The 19,564-nt window shown below is 48.0% G+C and overlaps 1 protein-coding gene across 5 annotated transcripts in view; it reads left to right on the top strand.

Annotated features, from left to right (window-relative positions):
• The first annotated feature begins 3,905 nt into the window (after nt 1–3,905).
• Nucleotides 3,906–19,564, top strand: part of CHAF1B (chromatin assembly factor 1 subunit B) — a 371,302-nt gene continuing 355,643 nt past the window's right edge. For 2 of the 5 annotated variants that reach the window (XR_013998912.1, XM_081138887.1), the window contains exons 1-12: nt 3,906–3,965; nt 4,998–5,190; nt 5,853–5,985; nt 8,414–8,531; nt 8,879–8,982; nt 12,195–12,291; nt 13,442–13,526; nt 14,759–14,852; nt 15,920–15,989; nt 16,088–16,179; nt 18,081–18,234; nt 18,932–19,357. Coding sequence is in view for 4 of the 5 variants with exons in the window: in XM_081138887.1 (XP_080995013.1) it covers nt 5,065–5,190; nt 5,853–5,985; nt 8,414–8,531; nt 8,879–8,982; nt 12,195–12,291; nt 13,442–13,526; nt 14,759–14,852; nt 15,920–15,989; nt 16,088–16,179; nt 18,081–18,234; nt 18,932–19,357 (1,499 nt within the window). In the remaining variant the exon portion in view is untranslated. Of the gene's footprint in view, nt 3,966–4,997; nt 5,191–5,852; nt 5,986–8,413; nt 8,532–8,878; nt 8,983–12,194; nt 12,292–13,441; nt 13,527–14,758; nt 14,853–15,919; nt 15,990–16,087; nt 16,180–18,080; nt 18,235–18,931; nt 19,358–19,564 lie in introns of those variants that run through there. The other 3 variants (XM_081138890.1, XM_081138888.1, XM_081138889.1) reach the window with 3 other exon arrangements.

Below are 19,564 nucleotides of genomic sequence, written 5' to 3'. Positions count from 1 at the left end.
AAGAACCTAAAGTTGAGCTCATTTTACTATATTACAAGTTATATTTAGAAGACTAAGACTTTCTATTAAGAATCTAAGACAGCTCATGTTGAGGGAGTATGCATGTGTGCCTATATTTTACACTTGAGGGGAAACATTTTCTATATTAAATCATTTAGTGTAAAGAAACCTAGTCTAAATAATAGCAGCTATGTAGAGCAGGTCTAAGTTTGAATATTTATGTAGCCATTCTTTCCTGAATTTGCTATTTTTTCCTTCCTTTTGGTCACTTATATTCTTGCAAAAAATATGTATTTTATGGATGTTATCTGGCTTAATGGGCAAGTTAATCAGTATTAGTAAGAGAACCTTGTTTGCTAAATTGGCTCTGGAAGTATTTACATATTTTTCACCCTTTAAGAAAATACTGCAAGATACGGTTCTTTGAAAATATGGGTGACACATTTTTATTTTTTTATTTTTTACTGCTCCAGTCAACAAAAGAGAAACTTCATTGAGGCCCCAGGGTCACAGGGTTCAGGCTGAAGGTCACCCTGTTGGGCTGAAGAGGTGGTGGAGGGGCCTTATTTCACCTTCTCTGGGCCCAGGTTGTTGGTGGCTGCACTTCTTGTGGCAGTTGATAGCACAGGGGTGCAGGGTGGGCATAACACTTGCAGCAGTTCAGCTTGTCACAGCTGTACTGGGCGAGCTGGTTGGGGGAGGGCTTGATACTGCCACCCAGCCGAGGAGGCATCAAGTACAGGGCGGACTCTGGATATTGTAGTCAGAGTGCAGCCATCTTCCAGCTATTTACCCACAAGAATCAGACGCTGCGGTCCAGCAGGTTGCCCCCCTTGTCTTGGATTTTAGCTTTAACATTCTCAGTGGTGTCACTGGGCTTGACCCAGTGACCACTGGTGTCAATGGTCTTGCCAATCAGGGCCTTCAGAGATCTGCGTCTCTGTGTCTGCTGGGAAAGCTGCCTGGCTGCTTTGTTGAAGAAAAGATGTTAAGTTAGATTTGTAAAAGGCTAGTGTAGGAGGGCAGTGTTGCTTAAGTTAATTATTTTAAAAACAAAAACAGCATGAGTAAGTAAATTAGGATAGTACACAATCCCAATAAACAGGACCCACTTAAGTCAGCTAAGGCTACAAAATCAGTAAAAGCTATGTGTTTACACAGTGGGGTGTCATATAGATGTGTCCATCACCTGGGCCCCATGTTCCGGATCTGCAGGTGCTGCTGATAACTCTGCACATGGCTTCAGACACTTGATTCTTGCTACCACACAGCCCATTAGATCATTAGTTGTCACTGAGGAATAATTACAGTGGTATATACTGGTGATCCTCACCACCAGTTTTGTATTAGTTTGTTTTTTTACCTTTTTTTAAATTTTTTTTATTTCAGGGAGAGGAATAGATAGGGAGAGAAATATCAGTGATGAGTCATTGATCAGCTGCCTCCTGCATGCCCCCCACTGGGGATGGAGCCCAAAACCCGGACGTGTGCCCTGATGGAAATCAAACCTCCATCTCCTAGATCCTAGGTCAATGCTCAACCACTGAGCCATGCTGGCTGGGCACAAGCTGCGTATTAGAATCACCTGGGGAGTCGTTTGTACTCCCAGTGAGAGGATGCACCCCATACTAATTAAGTCAGAGTCTTTGGGATTCGACCAGATATCAGTATCAGTGTATTTTTAAAATAGATTTGGAGCTTTTTATTTTATTTATTTTAGGGGGGAAGAGAGAAATATCAGTGATGAGGAAGAATCATTGATTGTCTGCCTCCTGCACACCCCCTGCTGGGGATCAAGCCGGAAACCTGGACATGTGCCCTGATCCGGAATCCAACCGCAGTCTCCTGGATCCTAGGTCTGTGCTCAACTGCTGAGGTGTGCCGGTCAGGCAATATCAGTATTTTTTTAAGGACTCCCACTATGCCATCAGAACCATTCATCTATACCTTACATTGAGGAACATTTACAAACATTGAACTCAGGTGGGTCCTGAAACAAAGGATCAGCATGGCCTTTCTCACCGGTGCGTAAGGAGGGGAAAGGGAGGCAGAGTCAGAACTGAAACACAAGAGTATAGAGTGAAAAGACTTCTCACCACCTCCCTAGGGGTAACTACCATTGTGTTTTGTGTGTCCTTCCAGCAAATACTAGTTGCATAATATATACACATTCATATATATGTGTTGTTTATATCTATATATTTGTATCAAATTCACACAAGTGTCACACCATATATTTGGTAACATTTCCATGACTCTTGAGCAGCTTTAGTCACATTCTATGATAGGAATATGATATGTTCCTAATGCTCATTTCTTGTTTGACATTACCAAAAAGGTTACTATTGGAATTAATACACCTTATACACATTTTTAAAAAGTATATCCAGAGTGTAAGTCCCATGCAGTGAATATTGATAGGCCAAAGAGTGTCTGCTATGTACATTTTAATAAAAGTTGCCACTCAAAAATGATTGCAAGAATTTATACTATGAAAAGTATTTGTTTCCTGGCTTTCTAGGAAGCTCACAGGTAACTGTCCATTTGGAAAATTATCCCATTTCAAAAGGCCTGCTGCATCTATTTCTGCCTTCTGACTTACTACCTCCCTTTAAAATTTTAAATTCTGTTTTTAAAAGTGTTTATAACCATATCAGTTAATTGACGTATAATGTAAGCAATCCAGGTACCGAACAATCCCATAGCTTTGGATTTTCCAAAATGTTCTAGAAGCCAATATGCAGGGTGTCCCCAAAAATGTATACACACTTTAACAGCTGATAGCTCAATTTTGAAAATGAAATGTATTTTAATAAACACTGCCTTTATAATTATTCAGAGTGTGTGTATACATTTTTGGGAGACACCCTATAAAAAGGACAAATGGCAATATTTGACTGCAAAAGGAGAAAGAGACCTGGTTGATTTCAGTACCATGACATCCTGAGGGAAGGAGAGAGGAGGGGAACTGTGGGAAGTGGGAGAGCCACCTGGGGGAGGCTTTCTTCTGGGAGGCTGCACAGGATAGCACTCCTTTTGCAAAGTCCCTTGGCCTTGAAGGCCCAGAAACCTGCAGTTAGCACAAGGAGAGGGTCCATCTGTCAGGGTCAGTGTCATATCCACCAAGCTCCCAGACTAATGTATGCAACGAGGATTCCAGTTAATTTACAATGAAAATGAGAACTGCCTTGGAAACACATGTACCATTTGACCTGCTGGTTCCCTGTCCACAGGCTTCCCGGTCATTGCCCATCCATCCTTTCCCATCACGGATCCCACTGCTCCCACTTTTGTGCTCTATTGCCAACTGTGAGTTTCTTTAGCTCGACTCCCCATTTCCCAGCGCTGTTTATCCCAAACTCTCATCACCTGAAGCCCACTTTAAATGCCCCCTTCCCTTCAAATTTCCTTCGAGCCTTCACATCCAAAATAACCTTGTCCTTGGGGGACTGTAAGTGCACATGGTTCCTTTCACGCTTTCGTGTACATGACTACAGGAGGCCGAGGACAGCCTTGTATGTTATTGATACTTGAAATTCTAGAGACCGATACAGGTTACAGCTCGCAAATCTTCGCTGCCCCAGTGACAGACTCGGGAGTCGTGGGCGGGTCTCCGGGTTCCCGCCCTGCAGGACAGCTCCTCTCCTTTTACCCGACTGTGAGTTCCCTGAGGGCAAGTCCGAGTCGGCGTCAGACGCGGCCCAGCACGCGGCTGATGCTCAGGCGGTTTGCAAACGCCGGAATGGACGCGGGAGAAGGGACTGGGCGAGTGAATGGAGGACCTCACGCGTTCTCCCGCCGGGGCGTCAGTTCCGCGTAGGATTCCGGAGCCGGCGGGAGCGAGTCCTGATTGGACGACGCTGCGGCGCGGGAGCCGGCTTAGCCCCACCCGCGAGGAGGCGGGGCCTGTGGCGCGCGGGAACCGGAGCGCGCGGTGGTGCCGCTGGCTGGCCGCGTCCCCGCAGGTAGGTTTTCCGCGCTGCGGGCTCCCGCATCCCAGTGTCCCCGCGGGTCTCCGGGCCGGGCCGGGCAGGGGCGAGAGGCTCTCTCCCAGGGCAGGTGGCGGGGACCCGAGATGCCTCCCGAGCGGCGCGCGTTCCGGCGGCCGATACCCGCCCACACCCCGGCCCCGCGCGGTCTCCTCCCAGCCAGGCCGGGTCCCGCTTCCCCCGCCGTGCGCCTGGCCCCGTACAGCCTGGGTAGGGGGTCCCCTGCCCCATGAAGCCGTGAAGCAGTCTGCCCCTGGGGAAGCAGGGTTCCCTCCTGCAACCCCCGGGTAGTCCCCTCCTCCTGGGGACTCCCTCCCCCAGACTGCGGGCTCCTGGGAAGTGGGGTTCCCTCGCGCCCCAGTCCTTTAATTTTGCAGCCCCCTTCCCTAGGCAGCTCCCTCTTCCTGCGGCCTCCTCCTGGGAGCTCCCTTCCCTAGGCTGCCAGACTCCTGAGAAGTGGGGTCCCTCGCGGGCCCGGCCCCCTCATTCTACAGCCCCCTCCCCTGAATAGTCCCCTCGCCCGGGCAGCCGCCTGCTCTGGGCCTCCCTGGCCGCCCTCCAATCCTCGCTAAGCCGGGGCCATGGCGGTGGCAGTGGCACAGCCCACAGGCCTGGTGTTCTCTACCTGTGTGTTCCATTTTGCTTTTCTGGACGTAGCAGGAGAACAAACTTAACAGCCAGGGCGCAACAGAGCATTTTAGGTGGAACTTGCAAGGTGTTGTGTCAGGACATTTTAGCATTCTTTCCAGTACAGTGTGCATTAAAAAAAAATTTTATTGGTTGGTTTTAGAGAGACAGAGAGGGAGGGAGAAACATGATTTGTTGCTCCACTTACTTATGCATTCATTGGTTTATTCTTGTACCCGCAACATTGGCCTATCAAGAGGATGCACCAACGCAGCTACCCAGCCAGGACACAGCGTGTATTTTTAATGGTAGGGTTCCTGGCTCATAATAAGCATTCAGATTTCCTGCTCTAATATTCAACTCATTACCGACAATTTTCAGCTCTCCTCTGGCTTTGGAAAGAGAACGGTGCCCGAGGAATATTTGCGCCCCGCCAAGGCTCAGAAGGATGAAAGTCATCACTTGCGAAATAGCCTGGCACAACAAGGAGCCGGTGTACAGCCTGGACTTCCAGCCCGGCGCCGCGGGGAGGGTCCACAGGCTGGCCTCCGCGGGGGTGGACACCGCTGTCAGGGTAAATGGGCCGAAACCCAGGCGCAGGGAAGCGCCACTGAAGCAGCGTTCTCCAACCCGTTATTTCAAACTAATGTCAACTAACTCAGACTACTTCCTCACTAGTCCGGAGGTTAAAATTTGCAGGGCCTTTGAGTGACCAATGAAAGCAAAAGAAAGCTGCTTTTTTTTTTCTTGGGTAATGTTTCCTAGATTGAGGTAACTTGGATGCCTGTTACTTTAGAATCTGAGCCAGGTTCCTCTTGGGGAGCAATCTGCACTAGAAGGAGATAGGAGGGAGGACAGTTAACAGTGGGACTGTTGGCTTATGTTTCAGACAGAAGTTTCGTCATATTATGTTTCAAAAGAAAAGCTAAACTTTCTTCCTGAAAATAAGTATAGTATTATTTTATTTTTTTAATAGATCTTTATTGATTTCAGAGAGAGGAAGGGAGAGGGAGAGAGAGAGAGAAACATCAATGATGAGAGTTATTGATTGGCTGCCTCCTGCACATGCACACGCAACCTGGGCATATGCTCTGATCGGGAATTGAACCGCGATCCCCTGTATCATAGGTCGATGGGCCATGCCAGCTGGGCAAGCATAGTATTATTTTAGTGTGCACAGTATGGTAGCTGCTTACTATCTATATATTTCTCTGGATGAATGTTTGGTATCAACAGATCTGGAAGGTGGAAAAAGGACCAGATGGAAAGGCCATTGTTGAATTTTTGTCCAATCTTGCTCGCCATACCAAAGCAGTCAATGTCGTGCGGTTTTCTCCAAATGGGGAAATTTTAGCATCAGGAGGAGATGGTGAGTATAGTGCTCCAAAATTCTTTAGAGACCACATACCCATGTGTCTCATGTTAAATAGTGAGATGTGAGCCAGATAGGCTTTTTTATATTAGAGATCAATTGACCCTGTCAATTTGTCATTTAGACGGTTTAGTAAAATAAAAATAATGTTCTGGGGAGCATGAGCAGATGGAGGACAGCAAACTTAAACTGAGAAGACCTATTTGAAAATGGCTCCCTTCCCACTTGCTCCCATTGGGCTGGTTTGGAGACAGTAAGAAGGTGTTTACCATTCTGACAGAGTCTCAAGGCACTATTCTGGCCTCACTTGATTGTTAGTTTAGAATTTGTAAGTGATCACAGTCTGTTACATGTTTCTGTATAATTAGTTAATTAGCTTAGGGAGTATTGTTCTCATGGCCCTCTAAATTATGTTTGTTTGGTGGAAGTAGGTTGATTTATATTCTCTGCTTGTGCTTGAATGGCATAAAACTTGTCGAATGAACTCAAGAAGAGTCTAGGGGCTTTGGCTAGTAATAACTAATAGAGATTTATTCAGGGGTCATAGAGTTTACACACTGGGAGCACAGTGAGGCAAAAACCCAGAAGTGCTCCATAAAGGAAAGAAAAGTTAAGATTTCTTATAGTCAAAACTACTTTCTTGAGAATTGTCAGTTTTGCATTCTTAGCCCAAGGATTCATCCAGGAGGGTTATCAGTCAGGTGTCAGGCAGGATGATGGATGCCAAGCGGGCTAGAGAGTAGGTACCTTGGGTTTGATCACATTTGGATAATGTATGTTAGGTGCCTGGATACTGAGTCCTTTAGAGGGCAGTCAAGGTTATCTGGAGGTCTGGTGTATGTCCAGATGCATATCCAGGCATTGGACATGGACTGGAAAGATGAAAAAGTTTGAGTTCCCAGGCCAGTTAGAACAAGAATAGAGTCTCTCCTCCTGCCACAACCTTTGTAACATGAATAATTTTTGCATCTCGGTTAGAATGGCTGCATTTTATATATCTACTATCTCTACTCTTTTTTTCAAACTACACACAAAAAGTAAATCTTTTTACCATGCTTTAACACTAGAACAGTCTAGAAGTCAGTACAAAATAAAACAGAAATCTCAGACTTTGTTTGCAGGAGGAAAGGAGACCTGGTAATTAAATTCAGTGTCGTGATGTCCTGAGTATGTGCGTAGAGGGGAAAGGTGGTGAGTGGGGAACATCCCCTGGTGGGGCTGGCCTGCTGTCTTCTGAGGTTGCACAGGCCCAGAAACCTGCTGTTAGCAAGTGAAGAGTGTCCTGTCAGGGCCCATCTCTGCTCAACCAAGCTCCCAGGCTTCCAGTTATAGAATGAGAATCCGTGTGTCCGTACAGTCGTCTCCTTTGCTCCCCTCCTGTGGCAGTCCTCAGAGAAGCCCAGCCTGCGCCGAAGGTTATGTGTTGAGTGTGGACTCAAATGTGGAGAGTTAGGACTCATAGTTGATGACATCAGGCTAATGGATGTGATGTGTCCACGATATCAATAGCTAACATACATGGGCTTACCTAATGTGCGGGGGCATTGTAAGTGCTTTATGCATATTAACTCATTTAATCCTCACAACAGCCCTCTGAGGCAAGTATTCTGTTATTATCTCCATTTTACAGGTAAGGAGACAGGCCTTAAGTGACTTGCTGAAGGTTACACAGCTAGGAAAGATTTGCTAGCTTGTGTTGGTGGCTCTTTGTGGCTGGGGTTTTGTTCTTTCTTTCCTTTTTAAATTTTATTTAAAATTTTTATTTATTAATTTTAGAGAGAGTGAGAGAAACATCGATTTGTTACTCCACTTATTTGTTTTTTTAAATTTTTTAACTTTAATTTTTAATTGCTTTTTAGAGAGAGAGGGAAACATTGATGTGAGAGAGAAACACTGATCTGGTTGAGCCACTACCTGGGCATGGGCCCTGACTGGGAATCTAACCAGTAACCTTTTGGTGTCCGGAACGACACCCAACCAGCTGAGCCACAGCAGCCGGGGCCGTTGCTCCACTTATTTATTTATACATTCGTTGGTTGATACTTGTATGTGCCCTGACCGGATATTGAACCTGCAACCTGGACCTATGGGGAGGGCGCTCTGACCAGCTGAGCTCCCCAGCCAGGGCTTGTTCAGTTATTTCTAGGTTATGCCTTTGGATTTGTTTGTAGTCAGTTGCTTTACTGTGGTGTTTGGCTGGCCGGGCACCCTTCTGTTTAGGGCAGTCGACTTGTCTAGCTCTGATCTGGTCTGAGTTTGATTTTGGACCTTTAGTTCAGAAGGCAGCCTGTTTTCCCTGTCAGGATTCTTAGAAGTAAATCATCATGGTCGTAGTTGAACAAAGATGTTATTTAATAGGCGGAAAGCCCAGAAGTGGAGGAGCGTGCAGTAAAGCAGGACTTGTCCTTCATTGACTCACTCACAGATGCTGTCATTCTGCTGTGGAAGGTGAATGACAACAAGGAGCCGGAGCAGACTGCTTTCCAGGAGGAGGCCGAGGCCGAGCTGAATAAGGAGAACTGGACCGTCGTCAAGACCCTGAGGTAGCCTGGGAGGGGCCCCTAGACGGAGTGCAGTAAACTGATACGTGCCTTGACTTTCACACCTAACTGGAAACTTTTACTTATGCAGGACAGAAATACAATAGTTTTAAAAGATAAAAGCATGATTAAAATGGATTTTCTTTGTTTCTGCCATAAAATTTTCCTTAGTAAAATCAAGTCAGTTTTAAAGATACAAATATCCTTGGATGTAGTAGGTTATAGCCATAGCTAAGATACTTCCAGTGGCTGTTTCTGACATTCTGTTCTCAGGTACAGTCCCTGAGTTTGCCTTTAAATGTTATCATTTTTCTCTCTTTTCTGTCCTCTATTTCTTCTCTGGATTCTAGGGGCCACTTAGAAGATGTGTATGATATTTGCTGGGCCACCGATGGGAATTTAATGGCTTCAGCTTCTGTGGATAACACGGCCATCATCTGGGATGTCAGTAAAGGTAGCTGATATGTTTTTGGTATTTTTATCAGGGGAAGGAATATTCTAAAAAGCCTAGCCTGCTTGATCTTTAAAGGTGTAGGGAGAATTTCTTTAATGAGCTGAAATAGGAGTTTGGCACAACAGGTTAGGGATTGGCCCATGTGGCATGGATCCAACTAAGTTTTTGGGTCCCGTTCAGAAAGTCTGAGGCTTAGCAGTGGTGTCGTGAGTCACTGGTGCCAGAGCGAGGTGAGTCCTATGTGCCCAGGGACGCAGCCGTGGGGGGTGGGGTGGGCTGACCCCTGCCTTCCTTGAGCTTAGATCTTGGGGAGATTAGTGAGTCTTCATTAATGGGACATTAACAGCTCTGTGTTGGGGTAGGTAGGATCAGGTTTCCATTCAGGAGATGAAGGGCACCTTGCTGCTTTCAAAGAGCCTGTTCTCTAGTTGGGGAGACAGTAGACACCTGAGAAGTTAGAGGTGCGTAAAGAGCAATGAAATGCTGCAGGTCAGTAGTGGCTAATGCCTAACCCTGTGTTCCTTTACTCAGGCTTGATGTCTTCTCCCAAACCTCTTCCTCTGCTTTCCTCTGTTGCGCAGGCTGCTGATTCTCCCACAACCCCGGTGCCCTGGGAGGGTCCCTGTCGCCGCAGTCCAGTTTTCATCCATTCCATAACAGTCTATTCTTTTACTTGGGTGCCATCACCTACACCATCCTGTAGCTTGCCTCGCTCTATCATCCCCTTTCTCCGTCAGGCTCTTTCTAATGGAGGGCAAATGTCACTTCTCGTCCCCAAATCTGGCCATTGTCCTGAACAGTCTGGCCAGCACCCCAGCGAAGCCAGCTGTAATGACCTTGAACATTGCCAGCATCCTGGGCACTGTTGCAAGTGCTGGGAAAGTACACGAACAAGGTGGCTACATTCTAGTGGGGTGTCAGGTAGCGAAGGCTGCAAAGGGGTTGGAGAGTGTAGGTCATCTGGGAAGGCTCTGAGCACATGGGGCTTGAGCAGAGGCTCGAATAAAGTGGGGGAACAAACTGTGCGCTAGTTTGGGATGAGCATTCCAGCCTGGGGGAGAGCGAGTGCAGGGGCCCTGTGTGGAGGAAGTGGGCAGTGTACAGGGGGTGGGAGTGGGGGTGGGCTGGGGCACTGAGGATGGAGGGGTGGTGGGGCCAGGCCATGGGCCTGTAGGTTGTATCCCAAGTGTGACCTGTGCTGCTGAAAGGTTTCGAGCAGGAGAGTAATGGGATTTTATTTATGTTTTAAAAAGATGTCTCTGGGTGGCACGTCGCAAATTGATCCTAGGAGAACACAGGTGGTAGCAAGGAAAGCTGTTAGAGTCCTTCAGGAGAGGTGACAATGGCCTGGGGTGCTAGTAATGGGGTGAGAAGGGTTGGGCTGGGACATAATTTGTAGAAAGAGCTGACAGGATTTGATGCATTGGCTGGAACTCCGAGCTTTTTGACAACCAGGTGAATATTGGTGCCATTTCCTGAGCTGGTTCACTGTGGGGAGGAGGAGTGTTGGCAGGAAGTGTGGAAGTCAAGGTCATGTCCCAGACCTCTGTCTTTTTTTTTTGTAAAGGGATTTTTTTTTATTTTTTTTTAATGTGTAACATAGGCAAACTTATTTAAAGTCAGCACATTTTTATTTAAGGAATTCCGTATGTGTGGATTCCTTCTACTCCCATCGCCTTATTCCTCCGTAGTGAGTCATCATCTTAATGAGAGCCCTTGTACAGGAACGCTTGCTTAACCCCCAGTTGTCATGTCACGTCAGTCCCCAGGTCTTTCAGCTGCTCTGCCGATGACATTTAAAGCCAAGAATCCCACTCGCCCCTCACAGCCATCTCCCTCAGTCCTCTCAATACCTCCTTTTCTTCCCAGAGCCCGGTCCCAGGCCTGTTTTCTGATCTGTTGGCCCCCCCCCCCCCCCCCCCGGCCTCGGTGGTCTTCTCTAGCCAGCTCGCTCCCCAGGTGCTCGTTTGTCAGCACTCAGTTCCCTTGGGCCCTTTCCTTCCATCCTTCCCACCAAGACAAACCCCAGCCTGGGATGGGATCGGGGTGACAGTTTTTTAGTTCCCGGTCCCAGGCTGAGTACAGCTGGTTCAAAACCTGCCACCCTGCAGACTGGGCCACTACCAAGTCATCCTCACCAACCTTAGGTGGTGTCTCAGTGTGCCCCACCTGGGGGTCAGATCCCCCTTCTTTTCTCCCCAGTAGCCCCCCTCACTCCCCGCGGGTCTCCTTACGCCCTCTTCATCACCCCGGCCCCCTTCACATCGGCAGACTCCCTGAGAAGAGCGTAAGGAAGGAGAGGGGTGGGAAAGTTAGCCTGAAGCATGTGCGCACCTGGCCCGGTAGGGTCCCGTTTTGCAGGCAGTGGGGAGTGGAAGCTGTGTGGCAGAGGGCTGGTGCGTGGACGTGAGAAAGGTGGAGAGCGAGTAAGCTGAGGGTAGGCCACCTCGAGAAGAGGGGGTTTGTTTTGTTTTGTTTTCCAAGAATGGCCAAGGCTTCATGACTCCCTCTTCTCTCTGTCCAGGTAATCTTTGTGTGCTCCTGGTTTTCCCTTCTAAATATTTCCCCCTCAGTCCCCGGTGCATCCTATTAGTCCTGCTCTGGTTCAGGCCCTCGTCCCTCACCTGCTCTACTCTCACCTCCTGACACTTTCTACTCTTTTCAAAACCTGAGTTTCATCTTAGTATCAGGTCACTTCCTCTTAGCCACAACTGAATGCCCAGAGCCTTTTCCTTGTACCCAAGGTTTCTGTCGCCTTCCTCCTTTCCTCCCTGTCTTGTCATTTTAGCCCTTTGCCTTACCCACTGACAGCCCTCGGTTAATGTCGTGGCCCATGTACCTGAGCGCCCCTGCCCCGTGGGGTTGCTTAGAATCCCTCCTTTCCCTGCACTGACCCCGTCGCCCTGCCTGGGCTGCAGAGCTGGGCTCAGCGCGTCTCCTCGCCCCTCGCCTGCTAGTTGGCTGCCCTCCTCCTCTGGGTCATGAGCACGCTGTCTCTCAAGCTGCAGTGTGCCTACCTGAGCTCTGAGTGCTTGGGGATGGGGGCTCTCTTGCCGCCTTTGTGGCCCGAGTCCGACACAGAGTTTGGTGCAGAGTCTCACCTACTGCTTGCTGAATGCAGAACAGTGTAAAGACAGTAATGCTTAAATTGTAGGGTGCACTGTTTGTGTTTGAGTAGGTTTTGGTTATGCTGTTGTGTGCTTTTCTCGTAGGACAAAAGATCTCAATTTTTAATGAACATAAAAGTTATGTACAAGGAGTAACCTGGGATCCTTTGGGTCAATATGTTGCTACCTTGAGCTGTGACAGGTATGTTAGTATTGGACAAATTTTCTTTATATCTATTTACTTGAAAATTTCTGCAGAGATTTTTTTTTATCACAACTTACCCAATATAAACCATGGTCTAGCTTTGAGTCTTTTGTTCTTGGTTTCATATAAAGAATTTTGTTTTCTGTTACTCTTTCAACATAAGAAAAATTGGAAACTAATCAGGACAAGTGCCTTACATGAAGTTAGTACTTAGTGAATCTTTATTGAATGGGTGAATGAATGCAGAAACAGCTTTGAATTAAACTTGAATTTCATGGGCAACTCTTAAAGAAAAAGCCATTTATAAATATGACTTATGAAGAGGTACTTAGTGTCAGGGTTGGATATTTCATTTTGGATTATAGTTTACCACTGCAGTGATTTAAGGAGACTTTAAATTAATATAAAAGTAAAATCTTTTGTCCTTTTTGGAAGAAGGACCTACTGCCGTGTTTTCTGGTATAATCGCATTGAATTGTGTTCTTGGAACAAAGAATTTTTAGAAAATCAGAGTGCCAGGCATATTACTCATTAATCAAAATAGTTCTTTTAAATATTTACCAATTACTTTTAATTGTAGCAAACTTAATTTCAGGTGGGCCTGGAATGAAAGTAATAGGGAAGAATTGGTGTGTATTTTTCATAGAATCTTCTGTTATATTCCGAGTGTCACTTATTTTCTGATTAGTGTTTATTCCAGCAGTCAGGAGTGCAACACTGATTAGCCAGTGGGGATAATGTGAGTTACCAGCCACCAGATTGACCTGCTGGTGCTTTCCTTACTCCTGCAAATCCCTGAGGACAAGACTGTTAACACAGAGTAAACCTTGCAGTCGTACAAATTGACTCTGGGCCAAATGTCCAGGCCCTGGAAAACAAAGCCAGGCCTAAAGTACATCTTACTGGAGAAGCCGAGACATTCAATAAGGAATGAAATGATGACATATTCCTGCATTTCATTAGTGACATCCTTTAGGTTGTTAATGCTTCTCTCGTCATGACTCAGTTAAGTGGGAAAGTCATTGGTAGATGGTTTTGCAGGCCAGAAATTATTTATGTTATCTTCAGTTTGGGTAACAGATTGTTTCTATGTGAAACATAATTCATTTATTAGAAGAGATACGTCAGACTTTTCTTTTTTATTTAGGACCCTGAGGGTGTACAGCACACAGAAGAAGCGCGTGGCTTTCAATGTTTCGAAGATGCTCTCTGGAACAGGGGCTGAAGGAGAGGTATAAGATACTTTGACTTTCCATTGTAGCAGTGCTTTAGTTGAGATGTAGAAAATCTGAGCTCCTCCGTATCTTGCAGCTAAATCACTGTCTCAACGACACCTGAACCACAGGAAGATTTCCACTTGGACAGTCAAGGCTCAGCTAGTGTGGTGGGCTCGCCTGTCTGGCAATGGGGACGTCTGGGGCTGGGGAGAGCTGATGATGGAGGAAGTGGTTTCCAACCATGGCTGCACTGTGGAGGCACCTGGGAAGCACTAAAAACTACAGGTGCCTGGTCTCCATCCCCAGAGCTGTGATTCGCTCAGCTTGAGGCAGGCAGGGCCTCTGGGTTTCCGAGGTGTGGCGCAAGTCAAGCTCACTGACCTCGGAGGGTCCCAGCATGAGGCATGAGAAGGCAGCTGGGTCCCCTGGCAGATCCTCCAGCAGCATCTTGGCAGGTGGATAGAGAACTCCGGGAGCAGACAGTATTCGGCTGGCTCAGGAATAGGAGGGATTTTGACCTTAGAACTGACGAATGAAAAGAAGACCCTTGTCCTGGAGGAATCAAGACTGGTGAGGCAGGCACTTCGGCAAAAGGGAGCCCGTCAGTTACTGGCACAAAACGGACCAGGTGCCAATCTAGTCCTAGGGTGGCAGGTTAAGGCTGTGTGGGCCGTGGCTGGCTGATGCTGAGGGGTCATGTGCTTTGTGAAGGGCTAATGCTTCCTTGGAATTTTGAGAATTAAAGTCTTAATGTTCATAAAGTGTTGGTGAAGGGCAGCAAAAACTTTTACATGGGTGTTCAAGAAATAGTGTTTGGAAAGATGCGATTACCAGTTTAATAATAAACTATATTCTTTTTAAAAAGTATTTATTCAGTTGGAAATTCTAAACTATACACGTGGACAACAAGCAAAGGACTCCTGGCCATCTTCCTGCTTTTTCCCAGTCTCGTCCCCACACACACCACGCACCAAAGGGTTTTTCACTCAGTGTAGAACCTGCACACACATACACACGCACCCACACCCACAGATACACATGCACCCAGAGCTTTCCGAACAAAAGGGGCGGTCGGTTCATGAATGATTACTCTTGCAGTCCTGCAGGACTGTTGGATTTGTCATATATTAATTCAGTTTTATTATTGTCAGTTATAAGTGGTAATACGTAAAGAAAAACCTCTAGGAATCAGTAGCCTTTCTTGTGAATGTAAGCATTTGGAGTAGTGTTTAAACTTTACGCTGCAGGCCAGAAGTTACCGGATGTTTCACGACGACAGCATGAAGTCCTTCTTTCGCAGGCTGAGCTTCACTCCCGATGGGTCTCTGCTGCTCACACCAGGTGCGTTTAACGCGTCCAGGCCCTGCCAGGCCCCGCGCTGAGGCTTAGAGCCTCTGTATGTCCTCCCCGTGCCTGGCAGCGAGTGCCGCTGTCAGATACAATGCGCGGCTCTGGAATGAAGGCAAAAATAATCAAAACGTAAGGAGGGAAACCAGGGAGGAGGGAGAGTGGAAAAGAGAATGCATTAGTTGCTGTGCAAAAGAACTTTCAAGAGCAGTTGACTAAGAAAAGCAAAATGAGTCTAAATAATACTCCATTTTATAAGGAAACCAAAAAGCCCCACCATATGCATGTATATGCAATTCAATTATAACTGGCTGTCACGATTGTGTGAGCGTGGAGGAAATGCAGAGATGGCTTAATGGTTTGTCAGAGTGGGTGTCAGGGATGGAAGGACGGGGTGAGGTGCCTGCTGCCCTCCTGGGAGACAGGAAATGGTCCACGTGAGAGAGTATATGCTTCGGGAAACAGCAACATAAGACGGAGATGTTCCCCAGAGCAGCTGTGTCTGCCGGTCCTTCTCTGCCAGGTTTCAAGTATATTCTCTGACTGGTTTTAAGCACATCCTGGGGCTAGTGTAGACGAGATCTCAGGTGTGGGTTGCCCCCCAGAGCTAGTCAGCTTCTGCGGGGGCTGGAGATTTTGGCAGCTCCTGGCTCCATCAGGCAGATGGGAAAAGGCCCAGTCTCAGCCTTCAGGTGGCAACTGAGGTTGGAATGCAGGGGACAAAACCAGGGGTGTAGTCACTAGCACTTCAGCAGGAGTTGGCTGGGATCTCAGGCAGAGATCTTCTTCCTGCCTAAGGCCCGGAAGTGGCTCTGGGGGCGTTTGAGCCCCTCAGGTGAGATGACACTCAGGTGAGAGGACACACAGGTGACAGGTGTCTAGAACCAAAGTTAGGACTGAGCCCAGACTGTGACAGAACGTTTGTATTCGACCCCAGTCACAGAAACATTGTCCAGGGAATATATATTTTGGGATAATTATTTTACAAAGCAGAATTGGCTCCCCTTGGGGTTTTGCTGGTGAACAGTTTAATAACACACTGCCTTTCCCTGCCTCCCCAGCCGGATGTGTGGAGTCTGGTGAAAATGTAACCAACACAACATACATTTTCTCCAGGAAAAATCTGAAAAGGTATGCAACTGAAGAACTGTCTGAAACGTTTACCTTTTCCTTTTGCTTTTGTTGAGCAATGAATGGCACCTTTCTCTAAAACCATGATTAATCTTTAGGCCTGTGGCTCATCTTCCGTGTCCTGGAAAAGCAACGCTTGCTGTCCGCTGCTGTCCCGTCTACTTTGAGTTGAGGCCGGTGGTGGAAACAGGTACATCAGAACCCATTGGTTGTGTTGTGTTTCCTGTCAGGCAGGTCACCAGGGTGGGTGGGGTGTGGATTTTATCTCATGGGGAAAGGTAAATGTGTCGGTTTGGCTTAGGTTAGTTGCTTGTAAGAGCTGGAGCAGACACTGATGTTACCAAACTGTGTGTCTGTTGTTGGCATCATCTGGGACACACTGTCCTTGCTTAGAGCAACATCAAAGACTGTCAGTGCTAGTCAGGTTGAATGTCCTTCATTATCGATTTTTAATGCAGTAAAATTATGTATAAATTGGATTTTTCTTTGTTTTTTAACATTTTTCCTCCAGATTTGGGGGATATTGGCCATTATTTCTTCAAATACTTTTTTGCCATGCCTTCGCCCTCTTCAGGGACTCTGGCTGCACGTGTGGGGCTGTGTGAAGTTATCCCCACGGCTTGGTGGTGCTCTGCCCCTTGTTTTCTCTCCTCACAGTGCTTTACTTTGGACAGTTCCTGTGGCTGTTTCGAGTCCACTATCCCTTTCTCTGTGTAGCTTGCCCATGGTGCCATCCACTGCCTTCTCCCTCCGGGACACTGTCGTCCCCTCTGAAGTTCTGTTTGGGTCTTTCTTCTTGCTCCTTGAACACGTGGAGTGGTTTTTACAGCTCTCGTAGTGTCTTTGTGTACACAGCGTTGGTTTTTATTGTTTCTCCCTCCTCACTTTGGGTCATATTTTCCTGCTCCTCTGTGTGCCCTGTAATTTTTTTATTATATGTCAACCATGAATTTTACCTTAGCAGATGCTGGATATATTTTTATTCTTACAAATATTCTCAAACTTTATTCTGGGAGGTGGTGAAGTTACTTGGAAACGTTTTACTTCTTTTGGGTCTTGCTGCTGAGCTGTGTTGGGGGGATCCCAGCAGCACTGCTCTGAGGGCAGATTTCCCCACTCCTGAGGGGAAGCCCTCTAAATGCTCTGATCCCTGCTCCGAAATAGGAGTGTGTCCCCTGGCTGGTGGCAACATGCACTGTTTCTGGCCTGTGTGAGCACCAGGGATTGATATATATATATATATTTAAATATATCTTTATTCATTTCAGAGAGAGAGAAACATTAATGATGAGAGTCATTGATGGGCTGCCTCCTGCACGCCCCCGACAGGGGATAGAGCCCGCAACCCGGGCATGTGCCCTGACTGGGAATCGAACTGCGATCTCCTGGATCCTAGGTCGATGCCCAACCGCTGAGCCACGCCGGCCGGGCGGGATTGATTGTTCTTTCCTGTTCTTGCTCAGGCCTCGAGTTGCTTCCTCACCTACATGCACTGGCCAGTGCTCAGCGCAGACGACAGGGCCCCCGCAGGTCTCTGCAGCTCCCTGGTCACTGCTGCAGCCTGGAGCCCAGCTCCGTCTCCGCAGCTCAGGGCACGCACTGGGCACTGCCTGGTCCCCTCCCGCTTAGCACATTTGCTTTCCACAACTCAAGGATCACTGTCGTTCATGGCTGATGGGCAGTGTCTTAAAAAATTGGAGGGTAAATTGGGTCCCTGTTACTCCGAGGCTGGAAGCGGAAGCTGTTTTTAACTCTAAACTTTTATGTGAATGAATGTAATTGACTGGGAAGAGCATTAAGACATCACTTGATACAATGTTTCCATGTGACCCTAGTTTTCCTTATCAGAAATGCTCCTCAGTTTGGACCCTGGGTGCTCTTGATTCTTGGATGGTGACACAGTGTCCCTGGTTCGCACGTGGTTCTCGGTTATTCCTACGGTCATACATACAGTACAAAGATGTGAATTCTTTCGTAAAGCTTAGTATGTCCCCGGGGAGAGGCTCTTGGGGGAGAATTTGTTATTAGTTTCCTGTGGGAACTTGGCTGTTGCTGGTGTTACTGTCCTTCCTTTGTCCCTGCTCCCCCCAGACGGACCGTCACAGGGGCCAATGGTGCGCCTGCCCTACCGCTTGGTGTTCGCCGTGGCTTCGGAGGACTCCGTGCTCTTCTATGACACCCAGCAGCTCTTCCCTTTCGGCTACGTGTCCAACATACATTACCACACCCTGAGCGACATTTCCTGGTGCGTGGCTGCGGGGGAAGGCGGGCGGAGGAGGCACAGTGTCCGCGACCCTGGAGCAGACCCTCGGTCAGGGAGCATTTCATTACTGCACAGGCTTTTTTTGGCCCTTATTTACCAATTTTTGAAGAAGGAATCAACGTTAAAAGAAAAGCCTTTTCTGATGTATAATACCGCTTCCATGTGCCGTTCAGAGTGGCCCGTGGGGTTAACTAATTCTCAGCCTGAGGGGAGCCCCCACGCTCTCTGGTCGCTCGGGGGCTCACCAGGCCACCGGGGAGGAAGCTGGCCTGCGAGCTCCTGCTGTCCAGATCCGGGCCTGTCCTAGGAGTCACCTGCACCCTGGTTTCCACGTGCGTCCTCCCGGCTTCCCTGGCCCAGCCTTCCCGGCAGGCTCAGGCCTTACTCTTCACCCCTCATTTTCTCTTCTTTTAATATTATTGTTCTCTTGGGAAACAAAGTCACCTCACTTCTGTTCAGGTGCATTTGGTGACAGTGCAGGGAAAGTGGCGCCTGAGAAAGTCACACGGACCTGGGAAGAGGGTGGGAGGAAGCGCACAGACCCTTTCTTAGTCATGTTTTTCCTTCAGATGAAGCTGGTGACTCTGCTTGAGTTTCCCGTTTCTAACTGTAGTGCGAGCGTGTGTAGGGCCCACAGGCTGTCAGATTTTTAACTTTTTCTCCTGTTTTGGGAACAAAGGTCCAGCGATGGGGCCTTCCTGGCCATTTCTTCCACCGATGGTTACTGTTCCTTCGTGACGTTTGAGAAGGATGAGCTTGGAATACCGTTCGTGGAGAAGCCAGATTTGAGCATGAGAACTCCTGATACGGCAAAGAAGACTAAGAGTCAGACACAACAGGGGTCTTCGCCAGGACCCAGACTGGTAGAGGGGACCCCCCCGAGCAAAATCCAAGATCCTGGCAGTCCCTGCACAGCGCCCCCTCAGGCTAAGCCGTCTGCAGCCCCAGTGACCAAGGACCTGCCCTCTGCTGCTGCCTCCAGGAGCCCAGCACCCGGACCCTCAGAGGAGAAGAGCCCACCGCCCAGCAGCCAGAACGGGAAAGCGCCCCCACCCCGCAGGGTCACTCTCCACACACTGCAGGCCTGGAGCAAGACGACACCCCGGTAAGAACTTGAAGACGCACCGAAGGCCCCCACTGTTAGCAGGCGAAATGCCAGCAGCAGGGACTTCATGCTGCTGCAGAGACGTTTCTTAACCTCAGCTCCGAGAGCCCCGCTTCCTTGCTCACAGACCTCAGTGCGTCTGGTCTGCCAGTAGATTGTCTCGGGTGATGGGCAGATGTGTTTGTCCCAGCCCTCGTCAGGCTGCTG

This window comes from Miniopterus schreibersii (genome assembly GCF_964146895.1).
Source record: "Miniopterus schreibersii genome assembly, chromosome: 5".
In the NCBI taxonomy this organism is placed as follows: domain Eukaryota; kingdom Metazoa; phylum Chordata; class Mammalia; order Chiroptera; family Miniopteridae; genus Miniopterus; species Miniopterus schreibersii.
Note: the sequence above shows the minus strand (reverse complement) of the source record. Positions and strands in the feature narration are given on the sequence as shown.